The following is a 25,999-nucleotide window of genomic DNA, read 5'->3' as shown; positions in this document are numbered from 1 at the left end:
TATGGCCAAAAATGGACCGATTACAAAGGAAATGTCCAGTGGGAAGATGATCTAATGAGATGGAATGTTTGCGAAAGGAGATTGAGGAGTTAAAACAATGTTTGAGTGAGTCTGGGTAAGGGACAGGGTGTATGCCGAGTAATACCCCAAGCATGCTATGACGATTAGCTGCCATGCCAGTACAGGGATCTATGGCAGGCCTTATGTAACACATGTAAGGTGTGGTGGGGTGTGTCCAGAATGTTGTTGGTCGATAACGGGGTGACTCACGCGTGTTTGGAAATTCCAGAGACATTTTCTTATAAAGGGGTGTGGAAGTTGGTCAGCAAGAGGCAGACTGTGCATAGCAGTGTTTCCGTCAGTCCACTGGAGTGAGAGGCGCAGCTGGACATGAAGCCCAAAACGCAGGCTGATATTGATAACTTGCAATTTATAAGGAGTATGTCCAAGAAAATGGAACAGACTCCCAGCCAAACATCTGGGCACAGTAATGGAGCTCCAATGACGTCATTAGCTGTGGAAATTCGAGAGACTCCCAGAAGACAGCTGCTTCAGAGACTTGTTACCACCCCACTCTGTAAAAACAGACAGGATTCAACGGAAAAATCTTCAAGAAAATCACTGGATGTCAGTGCTACACAGAAGTCACTGCAAACTGGCTGCTGGAAGAAGTTAGCTGTCTGCTGTGAAAGGCTTTCACAGGGAGAAGGGTGTATGGATGGCAACTTTGAGCCAAAGGAAAATGAAGAACTCTTCATGATACAGCGCACTGAAGCACCAGGTGCAGAATTCGAAAGAGCAAAGGAACTCTGAAAACCTACTCGAAGGAGATCATCACCAGCAATCCAGGCTGGAGAAGTCAGCAGTGAACACAATTGTCTTGGACACAATGGCAGAAAACTGGATGGACACGTGAATATGAATTGCGAGCTAGATGTAGCTAAACAGAGTGAAGTGTCAACTCCAAGCCTTAGCAGAAGAGTTGAAGAGGAGATTCAAACCAGAAAGGTTAAACAAGGAAATGTAGAAATGAACAATAAATAAAAGCAAAATACTGCAGATGCTGGAAATCTGAAATCAGTGAACATCAACGCAAGTTTGAAGAACAGCATCTCATTTATCGATTAGGCACACTACAGCCTACTGGACTGAACAGAGTTCAATCATTTCAGAGCATGACTGGCCCCTCTTTTTTTTTTGTTTTACTTTATATTTCATTTTATTTTAATTTGTTTCAAGCACTGTCTGCCCACTGTTTTTTCTTCATTTTTTCTTCATGTTTTTGCTTGTGGCTAGGGCTTTCATTATTCTGTCATTTAACAGCCTCTCTGCACTAACGCTTTGTATTTCACCACACTATTAACACACTCTTTGCCTTTGCCCCATGACCTCCTTGTCAGTTATTCTGTGTGAACCTTTGTCCTAGCAACACCTTCCCATTTGTTCTCTTTTGCCCCACCCAACTTTATTTGCTTAAAAGCTATTACATTTCTAACCTTTGCCAGTTCTGACGAAAAGTCACTGACCTGAAACGTTAACTTTGCTTCTCTCTCCACAGATGCTGCCAGACTTGCTGAGTGCTTCCAGCACTTTTTGGTTTTAAAGGGAGAGGATAATGGTTTGGGGCAAATCACCTTGCGCCACTGCCATCAGGTCTGTGTTTGAGCAGGGGGGTCTTTGTCAGTAAAACGCGTGTGAAGAAGCTGGACATGAAGTGGCAGTAACTAGGATGCTGAAGCCGAGACCCAAACCTGCAGATAGAAGTGCAGATGGAGATTTGGAAACTCATCATATAGATTGAGGAAGAATTAATGACTGAAGACCCAGAAATGGAAGAGAGAATGTTTGTAGAAGACAGCTCTCCATACAAATCACGGAATAATAACTGTTAAAGAAACTCCTCCGTTCAAACAAACACACTGGAATCTCAGAAACAGAACCAGCAAATTGGGAGCTGTGCAGTCAGAGGCAGACATTGAAGAGTAAGTCGATGCAGAACTTCTGACACTGGGTGTAGGAAGGACAAATGATGTGAAATGATGAAAAAGCAGGAAATGGAGAAGGCAGAAGTACTAGAAGTTGATTAGAACATTGAAGGAATGAGCTGAAGCAACTGCAGCAAAAGTGGTTCAGGAAGCACAGGAGCAGAATATGGGGGAAAAAAGTGAAAAGACACCCAAGCCAGCACTTCAACTGATTGTGAGTAACCTGGATCCTTCAAAGAATTTTGCGAGCTGCAGATTGTTGTTGTTCACTTCTTCATGGAAAGAAAGCTATCAGTCACTTCCATCAACATCAGGAAATCCAGAAAAAGCAGTCATGTTACTTTTCTCTCCGGAAAGGACCTAAATCAAGTGATTAGGTACAATGTGGGGAAATCCGTCTTGGTTCGTATGCTCTAATGCTTTCTGAATTGCTCAGCTTATTTTGACAATTGTTCTAATCATTACACACAAGTGGAGTGTGTTGTCGGTTTGAAGAGAATCAACTGCAAGTCCAGTGGACTTTGCCCATTTATGTGGGCCTTTTAGGAGGTCCCATGAGCAGGCAGAAATTTTACACATTTACAATATATCTAAAATTATCAGCAAATGTTACTACCTTGTAATTTTTAAAGATTGTGGACTCAAGGTGATCAAACAAGTAGCCTGAACCACGAGGCATCATTTAACTAATTAAAGGAGAATTGCTTATAGTACTGCACTGATCCACACCAAAGTGCTCTCTACCACAACAGTAGCAGTGAAATGTGGTCTGGACTACGAGAAGGACGATGCCGAAAGGGGACATGAAAGTTGGAACTCCGCTCAAAGCACTTCCTCTTCTCATCTGTTCCCGTCCCCTGCCTCCCTCACCACCTGTCAGTGGCCAACATGCTGCTTCGTATTCTGATGGCCGGATGTGCCCCTGCACAAGCGCAGGCGGAGCAGACTTTGTCAGGACCCTCACAGGTTCCAAAACCCAGACATTGGCCAAGAGCATCTCAACAGTCAGAGCAGGGATGGGAGCCGCCTGCCTGTACCACTGCTCAAGCCACAGGAGTTGCATCACACAGGAGTAGAGGAAAAGGAAAAGTATAGCTTTGTTAGTTGCACAAGGTATGCATATATGTATAAGAAAATAAAATGTTAAGTTTCCGTTGTCTAGTTAAAGCACATAAATATTCTTTAGCAGCACTTTCTTGTCTTGTCCATTCTTGACGGCAATTCGCCTTTTAACTTCTTTGATTATGAATGGGAAGATACGAATTGATAGGAAGCAAAGTGGGGGGTGGTGGGGGATGTGCAAAGGGTGGTTGATTATTTTCAGGACCGGTGTGTGTCAGTGGCATTGGATGGATGAGTGGTGGGGGGGGGGGGGGGGAAGAAAGAGGAGGGGAGGAGGAGGAGGAAGGAGGAAAGGCAGCATTGCATGTAATTGTGACAATAAAGGCATCCCTGGCAGCAATGTGAACAGCTGGTGGTGCATTGCATTCATCACCTTCCTCCTTCTGTAGGTCTAAACCTCGCTGCTGCGCAATGTTATGCAGAGTACAACATTCTATGACTATTCTGGCTGTGCATTCTGAAGGGCACCTCCAGATCTGCCCAGGCATCTGATGCGCATCTTGAGCATGCTGATGCCTTGTTCAATCATGCATCTGATGGTCTTACAGCATTCACTGTAGCACTGTTGGGCTTCATTGGTTGGGTTTGTGGTATCATCAGCCAAGTTTAAAGTGGATATATCTTGTTTCCTAGCAGCCACTCCTTATGCATGCTTGCAGGTCCAAAAACATCAGGGAGTTGGGACTACTGCATGACAAAAGCATCATGAGAACCCCCTGGGAATCTGGTGCACACTTACAAAAATATCGTTTTGTGGTTGCGCACCAGCTCCATATTGTGGAATAGAAGCCCTTGCTCTTGATGAATACTCCTGGTTGTTCTGGGGGTGCCCTTATTGTCAAGTATGTACAGTCAATGACACCCTGCACTTAAGGGAAGTCAGCCACGTACCTGAGCGCCCGCTCATTCTGACTGGCGTCGCTGTACATAATTGCCAGCCCGGGTAAACAAGCGATCAGTTACCTGCCTTCTGCATTTGTGAGCCGCCGAGTGGGAGATCCTGACTATGTGTCTCCGGAAGACCCCTACAAGGATCCAAAAGAACAAAGAACGAAGAACAGTACAGCACAGGAACAGGCCATTCGGCCCTCCAAGCCTGCGCCAATCATGATGCCTGTCTAAAATAAAACCTTTTGCACTTCCGGGGTCCGTATCCCTCTATTCCAATCCTTTTCATGCATTTGTCAAGATGCCTCTTCAACGTCGCTATCGTACCTGCTTCCACAACCTCCCCCGGCAGCAAGTTCCAGGCACTCAGCACCCTCTGTGTAAAAAACTGGCCTTGCACATTCCCTCTAAACTTTGCCTCTCGCACCTTAAACCTATGTCCCCTAGTAACTGACTCTTCCACCCTGGGAAAAAGCTTCTGACTATCCACTCTGTCCATGCCGCTCATAACTTTGTAAACCTCTATCATGTCGCATCTCCATCTCCATCGTTCCAGTGAAAACAATCCGGGTTTTCCAACCTCTCCTCATAGCTAATACCCTCCAGATCAGGGAACATCCTAGTAAACCTCTTCTGTACCCTCTCCAAAGCCTCCACATCCTTCTGGTAGCGTGGCGACCAGAATTGTACGCAATATTCCAAAAGTGGCCTAACTAAGGTTCTGTACAGCTGCAGCATGACTTGCCAATTTTTATACTCTAAAGGTTGAGGGCAGTGGTGACTTTGACAGTCACTGGTAATGTGTGGCCACCAGAGAGGAGGTCTTCTTCTAGGAGACTGCAGATGTCTGTCATCTCCTGACACGACAACCTGAGCCTTCTAGGAAACTGCTGTTCAGATATTTAAAGGAAACTCAGCCTCCACCTCTACAGCCTGTTCCACGGGCAGTGCTTCCTGCAAGCTGCTCCCCTCTCTGCTGTAAAACTATCGGCCTCTGAACAGCAAGCTGGTGCTGGTCCTCCTCATATTGCTCCTCATCTGATATAAGGCAGTCAAGGTGCCACCTATCCTGATGTAACTGAGAAAACCTCCATAGTGTAGAAAGTAACCTCTCAGCAAAAGTAATGTGAACAAACCCTTTCCTACCAGCAGGTAAGAAAGCAGCTGCGAGTGCTGATCATTCACAGCAGTTTATTCCACAAGATTGCTTCAGCTCCCTCAACTTTTTTTTTAATTCTTTCATGGGATGTGGGCGTCACTGGCAAGGCCAGCATTTGTTGCCCACCCCTAAGTGGCTTGCTAGACCATTTTAAAAGGGCAGTTAAGAGTCAACCACATTGCTGTGGGTCCCTAAAGGACATTAGTGAACCAGATGGGTTTTTACAACAATCGTTGATAGTTTCATGGCACCATTACGGAGACTAGTTTTCAATTCCAGATTTTTATTAATTGAATTTAAATTCCACAAGCTGCTGTGATGGGATTTGAACCCCATGTTCCCTGGGCATTAGCCTGGGCATCTGGATTACTTGTTCAGTGACATTACCAGTACGCCACCATCTCATCCTAACTGCCGCTGTGATCTTGCCTTGCTATCACTGCCGAGTTTCAGACAGACCAGGAAACCCATGGATGCACTGTTAAATGTAAAACAATTGATATGCCAATTGCTCAGTTAGAACGATATGTTAATAAGAAATCTGCATCTGGTTACACGCAACCAGACTGACCCAGCAGTCGGCTGGCTGGACTTGGTTTTCTGCCACAACGACATTTTTTTGCCAGTTTTAACCCCTCACCAAATCCTTCAAATCAAAATTCCCATCACTGTTTTCAATGGCAGAATGGTTGGTAACAGATTTAAGCTAACTGGTAAAAGGACCAGATCAGAGGACTTTTTTTTTTAACGTCACAATGATCTGGAATGCACTGCCTGAAAGTATGTTGAAAGCTGATTCAATAGGTTTCAAAAGGAAATCAGAAAAATAATCTGAAGTGGAAATTTTTTAGGGCTACAGGGAAAGAGCAAGGGAGTGCAACTAATCGAATAGCTCTTTGAAAGGGCCAGCACACGCACAATGAGGTGTATGGCCTCATTCTATGATTCCATAAGTTAAATTTGAAAAGGACGAGGATAATAGAGATCATATAGGAGGAATAAAATTTCTGAAAGCATTGAGAGCTTGAAAAGGGACATCAACTCAATAGCAGGCTCTGCAGGAATAAGGGATTAAGGAGGTGGCAAGAAAAAAAATGAAGTGCAATGGAAACCTAGGCAGACATTTAAGCAGTAATGGAGCAAGTTATGACCTTCTTTGAAGGCATCTTCAGTGAAGGTTATGATACTTCAGACCACATCTGTCTGTGAACATGCCTGCATATGACAGCCCTATGCTGCAAGTTGACTACATGTTTCCTTGCAACAGAGGGAGCAACTTTGCATCTGCCTCTCATGCAAGAGTTTGAGAAGACAGGCCCACCCCCACCATATCCCACATCATTCCCAGGTAAATGAGCCAGCACAAAATAACTGTTTCTGTCAGGTATAATCAATCAGTCACAGACCTAGATACTGGCTCTTGATCATTTTGATATGCAGTCTTTCATGCAGAACTAACATACAACATGGTGTGCTGTAGTTGAGGTGCTTGCAACAAACCCATTAGCATTGATGAATTTGAGGGGAAGCTAGATATGTGTACAAGAAAGGAATAGAAGTATATGTTGATAGGGTTAGTTGAAATAGAGGGGAGGAGGCCCGTGTGCACTAGCATAGACTGTTCCTGTGCTTTAAATTCTATAACAAGCTGTTCAGACATTCACAACTTGTATTGATGGCACAACTTCCTTTGAGAAATAGAGCCTCTGCCACATCTGCAAAGCAAGACAACCTTATCTCTTTCTCCCTGCAGATGATGGGTGCGAGTACTGGCAACAGGACACAGAGGACCTCTTGCACAGTAAGAACTGCTTGGTGATTTATTCACATATTTCAGTATCAGAAATTTATAGTACAGAAGGAGGCCATTCAACCCATCATGTCTGCACCGGCTGACAAATAACCATTCAGCCTGATCACCTTTTCCAGCTCTTGGTCCATAGCCTTGTGGGTTACGGCACTTCAAATGTATATCCAAGTACTTTTTAAATGTTAAGAGGGTTTCTGCCTCTACCACCCTTTCAGGCAGTGCGTTCCAGATCCCCACCACCCCTAGGTGAAATTTTTTTCCCCTTGAATCCTCTCTCAAACTAAGTCTTACCCTAAATCTACACCCCTTGTTATGGGCCCCAAGGGGAATAGGGCCTTTCTATCCACACCTCATAATTTTATAGGAGGTCTATAGGAACTTTATACATTTCAATTAGATCTCCCCTCAGCCTCCTCTGTTCCAAGGAAAACAACACTAGCCGATACAATCTTTCCTCTGTACCCTGTCCAGTGCAATCACATCTTTCCTCAGTACTCCAACTGTGGCCTAACTGGTGTTTTATACATAAAATGGTTATGTTCCAACATAACCTTCCTGCCCTTACATTCTATGCCTTGGCTAATAAAGGCAAATATCCCACATGCCTTCTTAACCATGTTATCTACCTATCCAGCTATCTTCGGGCACTCCAAGTTTCCTCTGTTCCTCTACATTTCTCTGCATCATACCATTTATTGTGTATTCCCTTACCTTGTTAGTCTTCCCCAAATGCAATACCACTCACTTCTCCAGAATAAACTCCATTTGCCACTGTTCTGTCCACCTGACTAGTCCATTGATCTCTTCCTGAAGTCTACAATTTCTTCTTCATCAATCACACGACTAACTTTTATATCACCTGCAAACTTCTTAATCATACCCCCTACATTCAAGTCCAAATCATTGATATACACCACAAAAAAGCAAGGCACCTGGTACTGAGCCCTGAGTTTCAGTCACAAAAACACCCATTGAACATTACCCTTTCCTTCTTGCCTCTGAGCCAATTTTAGATCCAACTTGCCACTTTGCCTTGGATCCCACAGGCTTTACCTCCGTGATCAGTCTGACATGTGGGACCTTATCAAAAGCCTCAATAAAATCCATATAGACTACATCAAATGCACTACCCTCTTTAACCCTCCATCAATACCTCCTCAAAAAAAAATTCTTGTGCTTCGGAGAACACATATTGGATCAATCAGTACCAGTAAAAACTGATCAGCTGGTCAATTTGCTTCAATCATTTGTATAGCACTGACCTTTGCTACATACTGTTGATTGGATAGCCAAATAATCAGCAGTTAAAGCTACCAAACAAACCACCAGCTTAGAGTCATAGAGTCATTTACAGCACAGAAGCAGACCATTTGGCCCATCAGGTCCATGCCGGCTCTCCACAGAGCTGTGCAGTCAGTCCCACTCCGCGGCTCGATCCCTGTAACCCTGCAAGTCTATTTCTCTCACGTGGCCATCCAACTTCCTCTTGATGTCATTGATCATCTCTGCTTCCACCACCCTTGTGGGCAGCGAATTCCAGGTCATTACCACCCGCTGCGTAAAACAGTGCTTTCTCACATTCCCCATGCATCTTTTGCCCAAAACTTTCAATCTGTGTCCCCTCTTCCTTGTACCATTTGTTAAAGGGAACAGCTTTTCCAACCTAACCTTGTAACTAAAATGCTCCATCCCTGGAACCATTCCAGTAAATCTCCTCTGCACCCTCTCAAGGGCCCCGACATCCTTTCTGAAGTGTGGTGACCAGAACTGAATGCAGTACTCCAGCTGGGGCTTAACCAGAGCCTTATAACTTCTCTGCTTTTGTACTCAAAGCCTCTATTTGTAAAGCCCAAGGTCTCATATATTTTACTAACCATTCTCTCAATATGTCCTGTCACCTTCAAAGATCTGTCCACATGCACCCCGAAGTCCCTCTGTTCCTGCACACTCTTGAGAGCTGTACCATTAAGTATACATTGCTTCTCCCTATTCCTTCTGCCAAAATGCATCACCTCACACTTGTCAGTATTAAATTCCATCTGCCACCTCTCTGCACATTCTATGTTAGCCTATCTATGTCCGGTGGTTCATAACATCCTCACTGTTTGCCACACCTCCAAGTTTAGTGTTATCAGCAAATTTAGCGATTCAAGATTGTATTCCAAGATCAAAGTCATTTATATATAGCAAAATAAAGTTCATGGAATTTGCAACAGTATGCCAAGGTAATTTACTGGAAAATTACCCAGCCTTTGTCTGGAGATATTAAAAAATTAATAATACAGCAAAACTTTGATGTCTCTAAAATAGCCAAATATCAGCAGGTCCTGCAAGTTTTCCATATTAGCCACAGAATAATATAATTGCTGATGAGGAACAGCATTTGGCCCATCTGAGTAGCAGGAAGTTCCTGTATTCCAGCATCTAATTATTTCATAAATGCATTTTCACCTCCACCAGTCAATCAGAAAGTCTATTCCATATATCGACTACATTTTGGGTGAAGAAGAATTTCCTGCTTTCAGGCCTAAATACCATATAATCAGGGAGGTTGTCATACATCAAACATGATAATGAGTTACACTGTGTGTGGTGTGTAAACATGCATCAGATGTAAACCTATCTGAAATAAATCTATCAAATTCCACTAAAAGATAACATGGCCTGAATCATCACAGCTGCCCCTTTGGTTTAACAGTGTTAATGGTGTGGAAGGTGACCAAAAAATACCAGCCACAATATCTCAGATAATTACGACCATGATATGAATGATGATCTTTAAAATATATTGAGAAGCTCTTTGAAAAGCACCCTCTAGCACACAGTAGCTTTTGCAGGCTTGTCAGCATAATTAGCAACAAGCAGCTATTATAAAATCTGATTAAGATATCACATTAATAGCAATCTTACAAAGTCAAAAAAGGGGCAGGAGCAGCTACTTGAGTACTAGTGCTGTTAAACAATACCATTACTACCTAACAGAACTAAGCGGGGGATATATTCAGGACAACTTGATTTGCTGCAGTTCGACATCCTGTGACAAATCCCATGAATATTTATCCTTAGCATCAACAGTGCAATATGCTGCCCAATTTCAGTAATTGCACATACTAGGGAGGCTGTGAAAATAATCTACTTTTTTTGATTTGAGCAAATCATTTAAGATCAGAAGTGTACTATAGTATTACCTGATATATTGCTTGGGTGAATTTGCAAACATGTTTCTCGTGATCTCTTTCCCGTTAGTTTTAACTTGAATAGATGTGCTTCAGCAGACACACAAGTGATTCCTCCTGGTACTTTAATTTTTGGACATCGCTTTGGCTTTGGACAGACTTCTTTACCTACCTGTAAGAAATGAAACGCACAATCAGGCAAATAGTAAAGTAACTTTTTGGCTAAGGGCGTCACACTCAGCAGCACTGCATGTAGTGTACTGCAAATAGTTTCCTGGTGTTGCCTCTTTACTTTAAGCCACTCATGCCTCTAGCTACTTCTTATACAGACCGTGAAAGACCATCACTCATCTGTACAGATCTTTTTGATGAGAGAGGTGGAAGCAAAAAATGAAAAAAAAAAATGCTCAAATCTTGTTCCACACAACTGCACATGTACTTGCAGTGATCTCTATCACCTAGAAGGACAAAGGAAGCAGATGCATGGGAACACCACCACTGGCAACTTCCCCTCCAAGCTACACATCATCCTGACTTGGAACTATATCGCTGTTCCTTCATTGTCGCTGGGTCAAAATCCTAGAACTCCCTCCCTAACAGCATTGTGGGTGTACCTACACCACATCTGTGGGACTAGCCAGCTTGGGCAGCAGTCCCTAGATGCTAGTGAGGAGGATTTTGTAGTGATTAGCTATATCCTAAGGCATTAAATATTAACCACAATGTCATCTGTATGCCAGACTAGGCAGGGGTGGCAGGCTCCCATGCCCCGAAAAGGTCATTGGTGAATTTTTTTTGCAATTTTACAACAATTTGAAACTTTGTTAATGTTCCATTCACAAATTATCAGATTTATTGGATTCAATTTCACAGCTTGTTATGGTGGGATTTCAACTCATAACCTGTGGATTTTTAGTCCAGTATGACACTGGGCTACTGTACTCTACAGTTTGCATATATGAAATGAGGCAGTGACAAATGTTAACAGAGAAAATATAGATCGAAATTGTTTAACTTGTTGACAAAATTTCCACATCGAATAAAAACAATTCCATTGAATAAATACTAACTAGAGCAAGACAAAGTAAAATACAGGATTTCTAAACTAGCTACCCTACGAAGAAAAATTTCAGTATTTAATGCGAACTTCTACAGTTGTAGAACTTTTTAAAAATCCATTCGCAAGGTCAGCATTTATTGCCCATCACTGGCTACTCTGAGGTGATGCTGGTGGACCTCCTTCTTAAACCAGTGCAATACAATTCATCTTATTCTTTGAATGGCTTGCTAGGCTACTCCAAAAGGCGGTTAAGTCAAGCATGTTGATGTGGGACTGCAGTCACGTATAGGCCAGACCAGGTTCAGTCAGTAGGTTTTCTTCCCTCAAAGGACATTAAATTAATATCCACACACTTATTCAAGACAGAAGAAATACTTTTAATAAAATCTTACTATTTGTAGCAATATTGAAAAAAATACTTGCATACTTTATAAACCATTCCGGGATCCCCATAGTAAATAATATATGACAATTTTTTGAAAGTCTTGTTAATGCTGTCTGTTGTGGAATTAGGGACGGCAGGCTTTAATTCCACTATTATTTCATTTCCATCAGCTGCAAGATGGACGTCAGGAGGATCTAAGGTGGCTGTATAAGACATCAAAATTACAATTATGAACACACAATTCACTTATGAAATATTTAATAAATAATGAACAGCAAATGTCACAATATGTTATATAATAATGGAACAATTACAGAGTGTGTTGAGGGCTGGATAACTGTGTTAAAGGTTTGATTTATACAAGTCACCTGAAATCAAATTGAACCAGAACTTTACTGGTCAACACCTTTTTAAAGGTTAAAGCAAATAAACATGCATGTAGCCAGATTTTTGGCACCTAAATATTCATCAAGGGGAGAATGTCAGTTCTGGAATACTACTCTCAGGTCAAAGGTCTCCTTGAGCAAGACTGTTAATTTGCTGGCAAGTAGTACAAAATTATGGACACGTTTATGTGATTCAGACTCAGTGGAGATGGTTATTGCAGACCCCTCACTCCTCCCTATGTCCTATCCTATATGGAATGTGATGTATAGATGAAATTACAATATGATAGTAAACAATGAGTAGCTTGTACCCAATGCCTTTTGTGGACAGTGAATTATACCACTGTAATCGCTCCCTTCAGTCACAGTTTTAATACACAGTTGCATTTTTATTTAAGGTATTAATTTTTTTTTAAAACAAGAATTGGCATCCCCCATAGTTCTGTAGTAAATTGACCCACCAGTGTGGTACTGAGCGATACAAGGTCACAGCCTTAATGACTGGTCTATACTGCATTACCAGATCTCAGCCAGACAGGTGTGATGATTGGCACTACAGTCCCTGAATTAGGCATTAGAGGAGGAAAAAAAAAAATCAGCCAAAGCACCTGCTCTATGCAGCATTTTTCCTGGCAAGTGCCTTCATGTTGGGCAAGCACAAGATAAGTCTATTTATGCTATATTCCATCGCAGTTAGCAGACACTAACTACCCAAACTTGCACTTGAAGAATGATCACTGACTTATGGGAGAAGGGAAGAAAATTGGGGGAAAATAATTATGTTTAGCCTTTTATGTGACAGCTCTCTGCTAGCAGGTGGCAACAGTTTCTGTTTACTACATTTAAATAAAAAGCATGTCGAAATGCTCAGGTCGATAAAGATAGTCCTCACTTTGTTAACAATGACAGGGGGAAAAAAATGTTGACAGCGCATGCAATCTATTTTCTGTTCCCAATTAAACTTTAAGTTGTAAGCAGTAAATTGAGAAAAGAGGTACTGAAAAATGGCATGTTATTGTCACAATTGCTATTTTATAATCAGCAAGTTGATTCTTAGACCACTTTTTATGGAAAGCTTAAGGAAACAGTACCTTAAGGCTAAGAATAATGATAAGCATCGAGAATTCAAAAGGTTTTTAAAAAAAAATTCAAAGCCAATAACTCTTCCTGGATGGAGTTAAATTTTAGTACTGTAATTTGGAGATTAAAAAATACATTTTGCTGAAAGACCTACATAGATAGCATAAGACATATGTCATGACATATTTTGCAATAATTGCAAATTAAACTTGAGACATAAAAATAAAGGATAATGTTTTCCTTTAAGTTCCAACTTACCATTACTACTAAATGTGAAGCGGTTAGTGCGAGCAAACACTAACTTATTTGACTTTGTAACCACATTAACTCTGGCATAATAGCCACTCGCATACATTGTAATAGGTAGAAAAGCCTCGCTGAGATCACACTGATGCGTTGAAATATTTAAACAAGGTGGAAAAGGTTTCCATTCTCCAGATCTATAAAACATAAGAGTTGTTAGCTTATAGTACAAAATATTTTTATTTATATTTTAATTTAAAGGAAAAGAATCAAAATAAAAACTTACTCGTAATCACTGAAATCAACATTAAAATGTAAGGCTCTGGATGCATCAACGACATCCCACTTCAAGACAGTATGGAAGTTAGAAGACGTTATAGAGAGGTTCACTGGAGGCGAGGGTTCATAAAGTCCTGTTTAAAAATAAAAGATTTTTTTTTTTTAAGTTACTTGTTTTGATGAAAAATAAAAGCTGCAAAATTTGCCTCAATTGTATTTGGGCGCTGAGTGCTATTTTGCTGCAGAATGGAGTCTGTGGCACCTGCGCGCACACTTTTAGTGCAAGCTGCACCTGATGCCATTTTGGTGAAGTTGTTGATACACGCAGAGGAAGCTTTTGCTGGAAGTATGCAGAATAGGCTAATGCCTTCTCTCAAACATGCAGGAGAGCCCCCCTTTCCAGCACTATTTAAAGGATCAGCAACTACTTTCATGTTAATTTCAAGTTAGGCTCCTTCTAGGCTGGAGCAGGCGATATTTGCAACATCTGAGTTTGCCACTCACTGTTGTGTAAAACGAGATCACAGAGGCTCTGTATTCCAGAACAGCTGAAAAGATTTCATTCACTCTTGCCAGTGAGAGCATGCGGCTTTGAGAGAATTACAGGCTTCCCCTTGGTGCAGGGTGCCATTGACTGTACACGTCATTTTGTGACGCCGCATGCCGACTCCGAGACATACTGCAACCGAAAGGGATCCCACTCTCTCAAACTCTAGCTGGTGTGTGGCCATACACAGTGCATCATGCAGGTCAATGTCCAGTATCCTGGCAGCGGTCATGATGCCTTTATTTGGCAGCAGTCCACTGTGCCACCATGACAAGCCACAGAAAAGAGCAGTGAAATTCAACCTCAATCAGCATTGCTCAGTTTGGAGAGTGGTTGACAGTGGTGTACCATAACAGGGTCCGGTTGAACATGGGAGCACAATATTAAAATCTGCTAATGATACAGTAAGTAGGTTTGGCAGTGAGGAGTACTGTGCAAGATTTCAGGATATTATAAACAATTATAAAATGGAGCTCTGAAAAGATAAAAGGTGGTGAAATTCAACTTGAGGAACAAAAAGGGCACCATATTGGGCACTCATTGTACACCCTGCTCAATATTCCTACCAAATTTTCAGATTGGAAGGTGTGAAGATTACATCAAGATATAAACCACACACCAGGACAAGTTCAAAATAGTAAAAAGCAAATTTAAGACTGATTCTATTTTATAAATAGTAGTACATCCAGAAGAATTGCCTATCACACCAAGATGCTTGCAAGGGATGTCAAGATTAATACAAAAGCAGAAATGAAAAAGAAGAAAAAAATTAAAGTTCTTAAAAACCACTCAAGAACAATTTACTATCTTTGGGAGTGAGCCCACAGTTCCACTGTTCCCGTTCCAAACCTGCCAAGGTTCAGTAACATTGCTGCACCATAAATCACTTAATTAATAAGTTTATGATAAAATTTCCAACCTTAAATGGCTGTCGCAAGATTATTTTATATTAACAGTGCCAATCCAGCAACTTCATGACAGACAAGGTGGTTCCTGGCGAGATGGTAATTTCTTTTGCTTCTAGTGAGGCCAATGAAGGAGCAGTGCAAATTGTCTAAAATTTGTGGTGAATCAAGCATATCTCTTCTTCAACACAAATGGTAGTGTTCTTTTCCTGTATGAATAATGGTGTGTGCTCATTTTTTTCCAGCAATCTTTCTGCCATTGTCATTAGGTCCCACCTCAAACTCTGCACCCTCATCACAGATTCCAGCCCTCTTCCAGCCATTGGCTGGAATTTTTCACTGCGCAGGAGACCCCGTCCACTGGCCGAAAAGTCAGTGGCGAGCCCACCTCCAGTGGGCCTGGGGAGCCAGACTGGGAGTTTTTGCTCCCCAGGCCTTTAATTCATCATGGGTGGGTCTTCCACCTCCTTGAGGCAGGAAGTCTCGCCTAATGGACCTGCCAGCCAATCAGCGGGCCGGCAGCTCTTAGTCCCAGCAGTGCCACCAGGAGTGGTGGCCACTGCTGGGACTGTAGCCAGCTATCGGAAACAACAGGAAGGATGGCCCCGGAAAAAAGGTACATTTTTGTGGGCTTCGCAGGGGCAATTGGTCTGGTCCTGGCAAGGCAAGGGGGGGTTGGTTGGGAGGAGGGGGGGGGCGGGAAAAGAGGAGGAGTGGGGGCAGTGTTGTGCCCCCCACTCAATTTTACACCTCCTCCACTACCAGCCCGCTCGTTTGGGGGACGTAAAACTCTGGCCATTGTCTCAGGTTGAACAAGCCTGTTCTCAAATACAGCTTCCTATTTGTTCCCAAATTGAGTTCGCAAGCCTGTATCCTCTCCACCTCAAAGACTGCCTATTTCCACCAGAATAATTCTTGGGGCTCCTCCACATCTCTGCGTAACACCTCCTTCCATTAAAATACAAACGTATAGTAAAATGCACAAATAACTTTGTCCCTGGATTGATTACGCACTGCAAACAAATCATATCAAAATGTGAGTTTCGATGAAGGGTCACTGACCCGAAACTTTAACTATGCTTCTCTTTTCACAGATGCTGCCAGATCTGCTGAGTGGTTCCAGCATTTCTTGTTTTTATTTCAGATTTCCAGCATCCGCAGTATCTTGCTTTTATATCAAAGTGTGATATGCCTAAATGAAACATATTCAAAGTGCCTGATAAGAATAATATGTGGCTGTTCTACCTCCCTGAACAATTAAGATTTTCTAACTTCTTTATTACAAAGACAACACCCTGAATTACGGCACAGTGAACTTTACTATTACGGAAAGGGTGGAAAATAAATCCTACTTCCTCCTCACAAACTGAGCAGTGCTGCAGAAATAGCATCACCTTTTAAAGCAAGTACTCAGATGGGTTTTAGATTACTCAGGATCAAATGGCACTTTAACCAACACAAACATTAACTGACAGCATGAACAAAAACAGAAAATGCCGGAAACACTCAGCAGACCAGGCAGCATTTGCAGAGAAAGAAGTTCATTTTTCAGGTAAAATACTTGCCAGAACTGGAAGATGTTACACAAGGAAAACTTACAAGAACTGAGCGAGGGACAGCAGAACATGTACACAAGAAAAGAAAAAGTATAAGTTGTAAAGTGATTAGGTGGAGAAGACAGATAAATGACAAAAGTGATATTGATGATTATAGGCCTCCAAATAGTGAGAGAGGGGGTTACAGAAGCAAATCTGCAGGGAAATTACAAAGATGCGCAGGAACTATAGAGTGGCGATATTGGGGGACTTCAATTACCCAAATATCGATTGGGATAATTTTCGAATAAAGGGGAAGGAGGGGAGGAATTTCTGAAATGTGTTCACGAGAACTTCCTTGATCAATATGTTCTCAGTCCAACTAGAAAGGAGGCATTGCTATATCTGGTGCTGGGAAAATGAGGTGGGCCAAGCTTCTGCCTAGGAGCACTTGGGTAAGAGTGATCATCATATCATAAAGGTTTTGACTGGCAATGCAAACAAGCAAGGAACAAAATAAGGTAGAACATCTAGATTGGAAGAGGGCTAATTTCAATGTGATGAGAGGGAATGTAGCCAGGGTAAAATGGAACCAAAGACTGACAGGAAGAGCTTTATCGGAATAATGAGCTATCTTTAAGGAAGGGATGCTTCAGGTACAGGCAGGGTACATTCCAATAAGGGCGAAAGGTAAGGGAACCAAGAACAGGGCTCCCTGGATAATGAGGGAGATAGAGAGTATGATGAAACAAAAAAGCATATGATACATGCCAGGTGAATTCTTCAAGTGAGAACTAAGCCAGATACGATAAGTGGAGAGGGAAGGTGAAGAGGAACATGAGAGAACATGAGAATTGAATGGCAGTCAACATAAAAAGGGACCCAAAATAGTGACAGCATGTAAATAGTAAGCAGGTAGTAAGAGGTGGAGTGGGGCCTGTTAGGGACATAGATGGTAATATATGCTTATAAAAGAGCAGGGCAAGGCTAGAATACTTGAGTACTTTTTTAAATCGACGTTCATTAAGGAAGTGGAATCTGACAAAATATTGGTAGAAGCAGAGAGAGTAGAGGCAATGGATTGGGTAAAAATTGAGAGTGGGGCGGTACTAAAAAGTCTGGCTATGCTTAGGGTAGGTAAGTCACCTGGTCCAATGACTTACATCCCAGATTGCTAAAGAAAGTGGAGGTGCAGATAGTGGAAGGACTTGCCATAATCTTCCAATCTTCCCTGGATATGGGGGAGGTGCCAGAGGATTGGAGGGTAGCAAATGTGACACCCTTGGAATGCAGAGCAGAAATTCAAAATTTGCCGAGGACACCAAACTTGAAGATGTGGCGGAGAGTGAGAATGATATGAACCACCTGCAACACGACAGATAGGCTAGCAGAATGGGCAGAGAGGTGGCAGACAGAATTTAATACTGACAAGGTGAAGCTAGCCGTTTCATACTGCTACTATGCAGTAGCAACACAGGTGATATTTTCCATTGACAGGATGCTGCCGTCAAGCCAAAAAGACGTCCTGCCTACCACACAAATGAGTAATGCAGTATATGAATTAGCGCCGGTGCGATGTCAGGTACATAGGCCGCAAGTCCCAATGACTGGCGGATTGTATCAAACAGCACATCCTTTTGGTTGTTCGCAATAGGCAGAGTACTGACCGTATTCAACCAGCCTGTACTTGCAAAACTCAGAACACATTGTCTAACGTTAGATGTGATCCCGTGATTGGACAGTACTTACTGAACAATCCTGAGCTGACTAAGAATTACACTAACAACCAATTTAAAATTATCAGTCAGGCTCGTAATGTGGCTCACTTACGCTTGCTAGAAGCTACATATACTCATTCGCAGGGATCTGTCCTCTGCAGGCAAAAAGAACATGTCCAGGCGTTGCGCCTTTCTGAATTAAACAAAAGCATGAGGGACAATAGTTCCCTGGTGCATTCTCCAAGGCAATGCCTCGACCAGAGTTGACCTGCCAACCAATCATCACCCTTTTCTCATGCCGCATAAATTGTTGCTCCCTTTGAGATTTGGCATTCTTGTGCCTGTCATGATGAGTGCAAAATGAAAAGCTTTGACAGCATGTCTCTTTTTTTCAATAATACTAAACAAAGGATTCTGCAAACAGCAAGATTCAACAGTGGAAAACAAAATAATTTAGGAGTACAGATAGCTAGGAAAGAGGTGCAAAGTGCAGCTAGAAAAGGCCATAAAGAGTAAATAGGATTCTATTTTAAATAGAGAAGGCAGTGAACCTAAAGCAACAAAATCCTGTACAAGACATTGAGTGGTGGATGGCAGATTGTTCTGGGTAGCCCATTATAGGAAGGAAATTGCAAAGCATACAGCAAAGATTCCAGGAATGAGAAGTTATATTTATAAGGACAAAAGAGAAATCTTGTGTTTTTTTCCAGGGTCCTCGAAAAGATTAAGGGAGACCTAACAGAGGTTTCTAAGATTATGGCAAGTTTTGCAGTGGTTGGCAATTAACAACATAGGAGATAGACATATGAAGGTTACTTGAAAAATAAAAAGTGTAAATTAGAATAATTTACAACATTATAATTAAGGGTTGAGTTCTGGATGGCTAAGTGTAGATCTACTGTATGAAAGAATTGAAAGAAAACCCATAGCAGCATTGGGATGGTGATATTAGCACTTTTGTACAAAGCCTTCAATTGTTTTTTTAATTCATTCATGGGATGTGGATGTCGCTGGCTAGACCAGCATTTATTGACAATCTCTAATTGCCCTTGAGAAGGTGGTGGTCAGCTGCCTTCCTGAACCGCTGCAGTCCATGTGGAGTAAGTACACCAACAGTACTGTTAGGAAGGGAGTTCCAGGATTTTGACCCAGCAACAGTGAAGGAATGGCGATATAGTTCCAAGTCAGGATGGTGTGTAGCGTGGAGGGGAACTTGCAGTAAAGGCCTGCTACCCGAACCAAACCCGATGGGACCCGGCGACATGTGTCGGGTTTGGGTCGGGTCAGGCTGGGCTGGACACACACACACTAACTGCTCTGCTGATAAGTACTGAAATTTAAAAACTGAGCTGGGGGTCCGGGACAAAACGGAGTCTGCGCAGTGAGTGAGTGATGTCACTGTGGCCCTGGTGGAACCCAAACTGAGCGTCACTGAGCAGGTTATTGCTAAGCAAGCGTCGCACGATAGCACTGTCAACGACACCTTCCATCACTTTATTGATGATTGAGTGCTACAGCTTCCTGCAGGTTCGGTGTCAGGAAGGTAAGTAAAGGGATGATCAATTCAGGCGCAGGTCGGGTCGAGTCGGGGTTGGGCTCAGGGCAAACTCGAAGAGACTCGGGCCAGGTCGGGCTTGGGTGCGCTGTGGTTCGGTCGGGCTCGGGTTGGGTTCTTATCCCCGACCTGAGCAGCCCTTTAACGTGCAGGGTGGTGGTGTTCCCATGAATCTGCTGCCCTTGTCCTTCTAGGTGGGAGAGGTCGCGGGTTTGGAAGGTGCTGTCGAAGGAGCGTTGGTGCGTTGCTACAGTGCATCTTGTAGATGGTACACACTGCTGCCACTGTGTGTCAGTGGTGGAGGGTGTGAATGTTTGCGCATGGTGTGCCAATCAAGCAGGCTGCTTTGTCTTGGATGGTGTCGAGCTTCTTGAGTGTTGTTGGAGCTGCATCCATCCAGGCAAGTGGAGAGTATTCCATCACACTCCTGACTTGTGCCTTGTAGATGGTGGACAGGCATTGGGAAGTCGGGTGGCGAGTTTCTCGCTGCAGGATTCCTAGCCTATGACCTGCTCTTGCAGCCACGGTATTTATATGGCTACTCCAGTTCAGTTTCTGGTCAATGTTAACCCCAGGATATTGACAGTGGGGGATTCAGCAATTGGAATGCCATTGAATGTCAAGGGGAGATGGTTAGATTCTCTCTTGTTGGAGATGGTCATTGCCTGGCACTTGTGTGGTGCGATTGATACCATACTCGGTCAAATGCTGCCTTGATGTCAGGGGCAGTCACTCTCACCTCACCTCTTTTGTCCATGTTTGAACCAAGGCTGTAATGAGGTCAGGAGCTGAGTGGCCCTGGTGGAACCCAAACTGAGCGTCACTGAGCAGGTTATTGCTAAGCAAGCGTCGCACGATAGCATTGTCAACGACATCTTCCATCACTTTATTGATGATGGAGTGTAGACTGATGGGGCGGTAATTGGCTGGTTTGGATTATCCTGCTTTTTGGGTACAGGACATACCTGGGCAAGTTTTCGGGTCGATGCCAATATTGTAGCTGTACTGGAACAGCTTGGCTGTGGGCGTGGCATGCTCTGGAGCACAGGTCTTCAGTACTACTGCCAGAATGTTGTCAGGGCCCATAGCCTTTGCAGTATCCAGTGCCTTCAGTGGTTTCTTAATATCACACAGAGTGAATCGAATTGGCTGAAGACTGGCATCTGTGATGCTGGGGTCTTCAGGAGGCGGCCAAGATGGATCATCAACTCAGTACTTCTGGCTGAAGATTGTTTCAAATGCTTCAGCCTCATCTTGTGCGCTGAGCTCCCCCATCATTGAGGATGGGGATATTTGTGGAGCCACCTCCTCCAGTTAGTTGTTTAATTGTCCACCACCATTCACAACTGCATGTGACAGGACTGCAGAGTTTAGATCTGATCCATTGGTTATGGGAGCGCTTAGCTGTCTGTTGCATGCTGCTTATGCTGTTTGGCACACAAGTAGTCCTGGGTTGTAGCTTCACCAGGTCACCATATTTTGAGAATGCCTGGTGCTGTTGCTGCTAGCATGCCCCCCTGCACTCTTCATTGAACCAGGATTGGTCCCCTGGCTTGATGGTAATGGCAGAGTGCGTGAAATGCCAGGCCATGCGGTTATAGATTGTGGTTGAGTACAATTCTGCTGCTGATGGCCCACAGCTCTTCATGGATGCCCAGTTTTGCATTGCTAGAGCTGTTCAAAATCTATGGCATTTAGTACAGTGGTGGTGCCACACAACACGATTGAGGGTATCCTCAATGTGAAGATGGGACTTTGTCTTCACAAGGACTGTGTGGTGGTCATTCCTACCAATACGGTCATGGACGGATGCATCTGTGGCAGGCAGATTGGTGATTTGACAGGGCAGCTCTGAAACCTCCAATTGCCACTTGACGTGGGTAGCCCTTGAGGCAGTTGGTCAATCAACAATAACCTCAACATTGATGCAGGAGGATTTATGACATTACTCATGCATTAAGCACAAACAGAACAGAAACCAGGTGTTAAAGGTCCCCACTTCAATTTCCTCTCGATGCCTGGGAATAAGCACACATGGCACTTTGAGCAGAGGATAATGGGCTTTGAGATGCTTTAGCACAACAGATTACCAAAGTAAGGGCTAAATCATTAAACTGAAAGAATGCAGAGACAGGGTAGCAAATTGGGATTAGAGCAGAAAACTCTAATTGAAGAACCAAGACAGGCGCCAAGAATTGAGTAGCCCCGTTTTGTACTGCGATATCTAAATTATGTTAAATGCAAATTTTGTTTTGCAACCTTCCAAATTTTATTAAGGCTCAAATTTTAAACATCAAAGAGCTGATCGAATTGGATGTGACTTTGAGTGTAACTTTGGGCATTCATACATGTACTATGATTTCTCAGATTAGAACTCCACACAGTTCTGCTCACAATCCTTGAAAAACATATATATATTATTTTGTGAATTAGGTCACATTTTGTAATAACCACAATGCCCGTAGAGATTACTATCTTTTACGGTTAGCATGAAAATATTGCAGTAAAACACCTACAGGAAAATGAAAGCAACTTTTTTTTTTCCAATCATTACAACAGTACAATACTCATTTGGTGACAGCTGAAGCTCAGTCGCGAGCACTCTCACCTCTGAGTCACAAAGCTGTGTGTTCAAGTCCCACTCCACAGACTTGAGCGCAAAATAATTTGATGAAAGGTTATCAATCTGAAACATTAACTTGGTTTCTCTCACTATAGGTGCTGCTTGGCCTGAATATTTCCAGCTTTTTCTGCTTTTATTTTAGATTTGTAGTATCTGCGTTATTTTGCTTTTGCACAAAATCTAAACAGACACTCCAGTGCAGTACTGAGGGAGGCTGCACTGCCAGAGGTACCGTCTTTCAGATGAGACATTAAACTGAGGCCGTGCATACCCTTTCAGGTGGACATAAAAGATCCCTTGTTGGTATTTTAAAGAACAGGGGAACTATTGTCCTGGACAATATTTATTCCTTAATCAATATCTCAAAAACAGATTATCTGGTCATTATAACATTGCTGTTTGTGGGAGTTTGCTGTGTGCAAACGGGCTGCCCTGTTTCCTACATTACAACAGTTCAAAAAGTACTTCATTGTCTGTAATTGGGATGTCCCAAGATTGTGAAAGGCAAGATTGAAATGCAAGTCTTTATTTCTTTAGATTAAATCAATAGCTAAGCCTTTAAAAAAAAATCTTTTAATGGCAACTTCAGGACAGCAACACCCCCGTAAGTTTAAGCTATAAAGCTTTGAACATGAGTCAAGCAACTGACAGCCTGAGCCATTTCTCACAACAACGTGCATTTATACATATATTAAAAAACTTCCATTATATAGTGCTTTTCATGACCACCAGACTTCTCAAAGCGCTTTACAGCCAATAAAGCACTTTTGAAGTGCAGTCAGTTGTAATGTAGCAACTTTTGTAACAATAGGACCTGTTGTAATATAGAACCTTTAACATAGTAAGATGTCCTAAAGTGTTTCACAGAAGTGATTATCAAACAAAATATTACACCAAGTAGCAGACATATTGGAACATATGCCCAAAAGCTTGGTCAAAGAAGCAGATTTTAAAGAGTGTCCTAAAGCAAGAGAAAGAGGTTGAGAGTCAAAGAGGGTTAAGAGGAAATTCCAGAACTTAGGTCCTAGGCAGCAGAAGGCACGGTCACCAATGCTGGAAAGAAGAAAAATTGGAGATGTGCAAGAGGCCGCAAAGGGAGGAGCACACAGCTGAAGGAGGTTAGAGAGGTAGGGAGGGCCAAGATTTGGCAGGGACTGAAACAAGGATGAGAATATTGATATTAAAGCATTGTCAGACCAAGTTGTTGAACTGTATCTTAATGTTAATCATGATGCTGATCTAAATTAATAAAGTATTGGAAAGCAAGATATTAAAAATATACAACACAAAGCAAAATTACAATAAAAAGAGCAATTGCACAAATAGATTAATGGAAATTAGATTAAAGTAGTGTTACCTTTACTTGGAAAAGAACTTTTGCAGATTTGCGACTCAGCATACTAATATAGCAATAAAACAAGATAGGATTCATCATATTTTGCTTTAATGTAATAGCAAATAGCTTTATTTAGACATGATGCTGATAACAGTTGATAACAACTGATTGCATTATTGTTTGAAGTGCAGAGTAGGATTGACAGGGTGCCAGACAGCATTTACAGCTAGCCAATGTTCAGAAGATCAGCTTCCATTCGTGGCTGTGATATTAATTAAACTCACTGGAAGACAATACTAATTGTCCTTTAGGGAAGGAAATCTGCCGTCCTTACCTGGTCTGGCCTATATGTGACTCCAGACCCACATCAATGTGGTTGACTCTTAATTGCCCTCTGAAATGGCCGAGCAAGCCACTCAGTCATCAAAGGCAATTAGGGATGGACAATAAAAGCTGGCCTTGTCAATGACACCCACATCCCACGCAAGAATTAAAAAAATTCTAGGTAAGAATCAGCAGCGTTAAAAGGTTCATGCACTCTATTCTGACAGCCAACAATAAAAAAGGTGTTTCGCTAAAACATTACATCGTCATCCATAGAAGGGAAGAAGAAACATTTTATCTCCTTGATGCAAGAATGCACATTTTAATCCTGCTACCATCACTGCATATAATTATATAGGACTTTGGTGAGACTACATCTGGAGTACTGTGTACAACTTTTCTCTCATTATCTAAGGAAAAATATACTTGCCCTAGAGGGAGTGCAATTGTGGTTCACTCGACTGATTCCTCAAGCTGAGGGGATGGCCCTATGAGGACAGATTGAGCAGACTAGGCCTTATTCCTAGAGTTTAGAAGAATAAGAGGTGATCTCATTGAAACATAGAAAATCCTTAAGAGCTTCACAGGCTGGGAGGATATTTCCCCTGTCTAGAACTGCGACCCCTAGTCTCGGAATAAGGAGATGGCCATTTATACCGAGAGAAGAAATTTCTTCACTCAAACGGTTGTGAATTTTGGAATTTACGACCCAGAGAGTTCTGGATGCGCAGTTGTTGAGTATATTCACTACAGACGTCAATAGCTTTTTGAATCATAGAAAAGTTAGGGCACAGAAGGAGGCCATTCAGCCCATCGTGTCTGCGCCAGCTAAAAAAGATAGCTACCCAATCTCATCCCACTTTCCAGCATCTGGTCCGTAGCCTTGCAGGTGACAGCACTTCAGGTGCAGGTCCAGGTACCTTTTAAAAGAGTTGAGAGTTTCTGCCTCCACCTCCGACCCAGGCAGTGAATTCCAGACACCCACCACCCTCTGCGTGAAACCGATTTTCCTCATGTCCCCTCGAATCCATCCACCACACACCTTAAATCTGTGCCCCCTGGTAAGTGACCTCTCCGATAAGGGAAACAGGTCCTTCCTATCTACTCTATCTAGGCCCCTCAATTTTGTACATCTCAATAAGTCACCCCTCAGCCTCCTCTGTTCCATGGAAAACAACCCTAGACAATCCAATCTTTCCTCATAGCTGCAACTTTCATGCCCTGGTAACATTCTTGTAAATCTCCTCTGTACTCTCTCCAGAGCAATTATGTCCTTCCTGTAATGTGGTAACCAGAACTGTAAGCAGTACTCCAGCAGTGGCCTAACCAGCGTTTTATACAGTTCCAGCATCACATCCCTGCTTTTGCATTCAATACCTCAGCCAATAAAGGAAAGCATTCCAAATGCCTTCTCGTCAAAAAGAAAAAGGAAGCATTCGTAAGGGCTGGAAGGCTAGGAACAGACGAATCCCTTGAGGAATATAAAGACAGTAGGAAGGAACTTAAGCAAGGAGTCAGGAGGGCTAAAAGGGGTTATGAGAAGTCATTGGCAACCAGGATTAAGGAAAATCCCAAGGCTTTTTATACGTATATAAAGAGCAAGAGGGTAACCAGGGAAAGGGTTGGCCCACTCAAGGACAGAGAAGGGAATCTATGTGTGGAGCCAGAGGAAATGGGCGAGGTACTAAATGAGTACTTTGCATCAGTATTCACCAAGGAGAAGGACTTGGTGGATGATGAGCCTAGAGAAGGGAGTGCAGATAGTCTCAGTCATCTCATTATCAAAATGGAGGAGGTGTTGGGTGTCTTGCAAAGCATTAAGGTAGATAAGTCCCCAGGACCTGATGGGATCTACCCCAGAATACTGAGGGAGGCAAGGGAAG

General features: G+C 42.6%; 1 protein-coding gene across 2 annotated transcripts in view; it reads right to left on the bottom strand.

The window, feature by feature from the left end:
• Positions 1-25,999, bottom strand: part of LOC137361069 (interferon gamma receptor 1-like) — a 57,685-nt gene that overhangs the window by 18,617 nt on the left and 13,069 nt on the right. For both annotated transcript variants that reach the window (XM_068026052.1, XM_068026053.1), the window contains exons 2-5: positions 13,581-13,707; positions 13,310-13,491; positions 11,628-11,788; positions 10,153-10,312 (exon numbers count right to left, since the gene is read on the bottom strand). In XM_068026052.1, coding sequence (XP_067882153.1) covers positions 10,153-10,312; positions 11,628-11,788; positions 13,310-13,491; positions 13,581-13,707 — 630 coding nt within the window. The remainder of the gene's footprint in view (positions 1-10,152; positions 10,313-11,627; positions 11,789-13,309; positions 13,492-13,580; positions 13,708-25,999) is intronic.

The sequence above is a fragment of the Heterodontus francisci genome, chromosome 3 (genome assembly GCF_036365525.1).
Source record: "Heterodontus francisci isolate sHetFra1 chromosome 3, sHetFra1.hap1, whole genome shotgun sequence".
In the NCBI taxonomy this organism is placed as follows: Eukaryota; Metazoa; Chordata; class Chondrichthyes; order Heterodontiformes; family Heterodontidae; genus Heterodontus; species Heterodontus francisci.
This window is presented reverse-complemented; position numbering and strand designations above follow the sequence as displayed.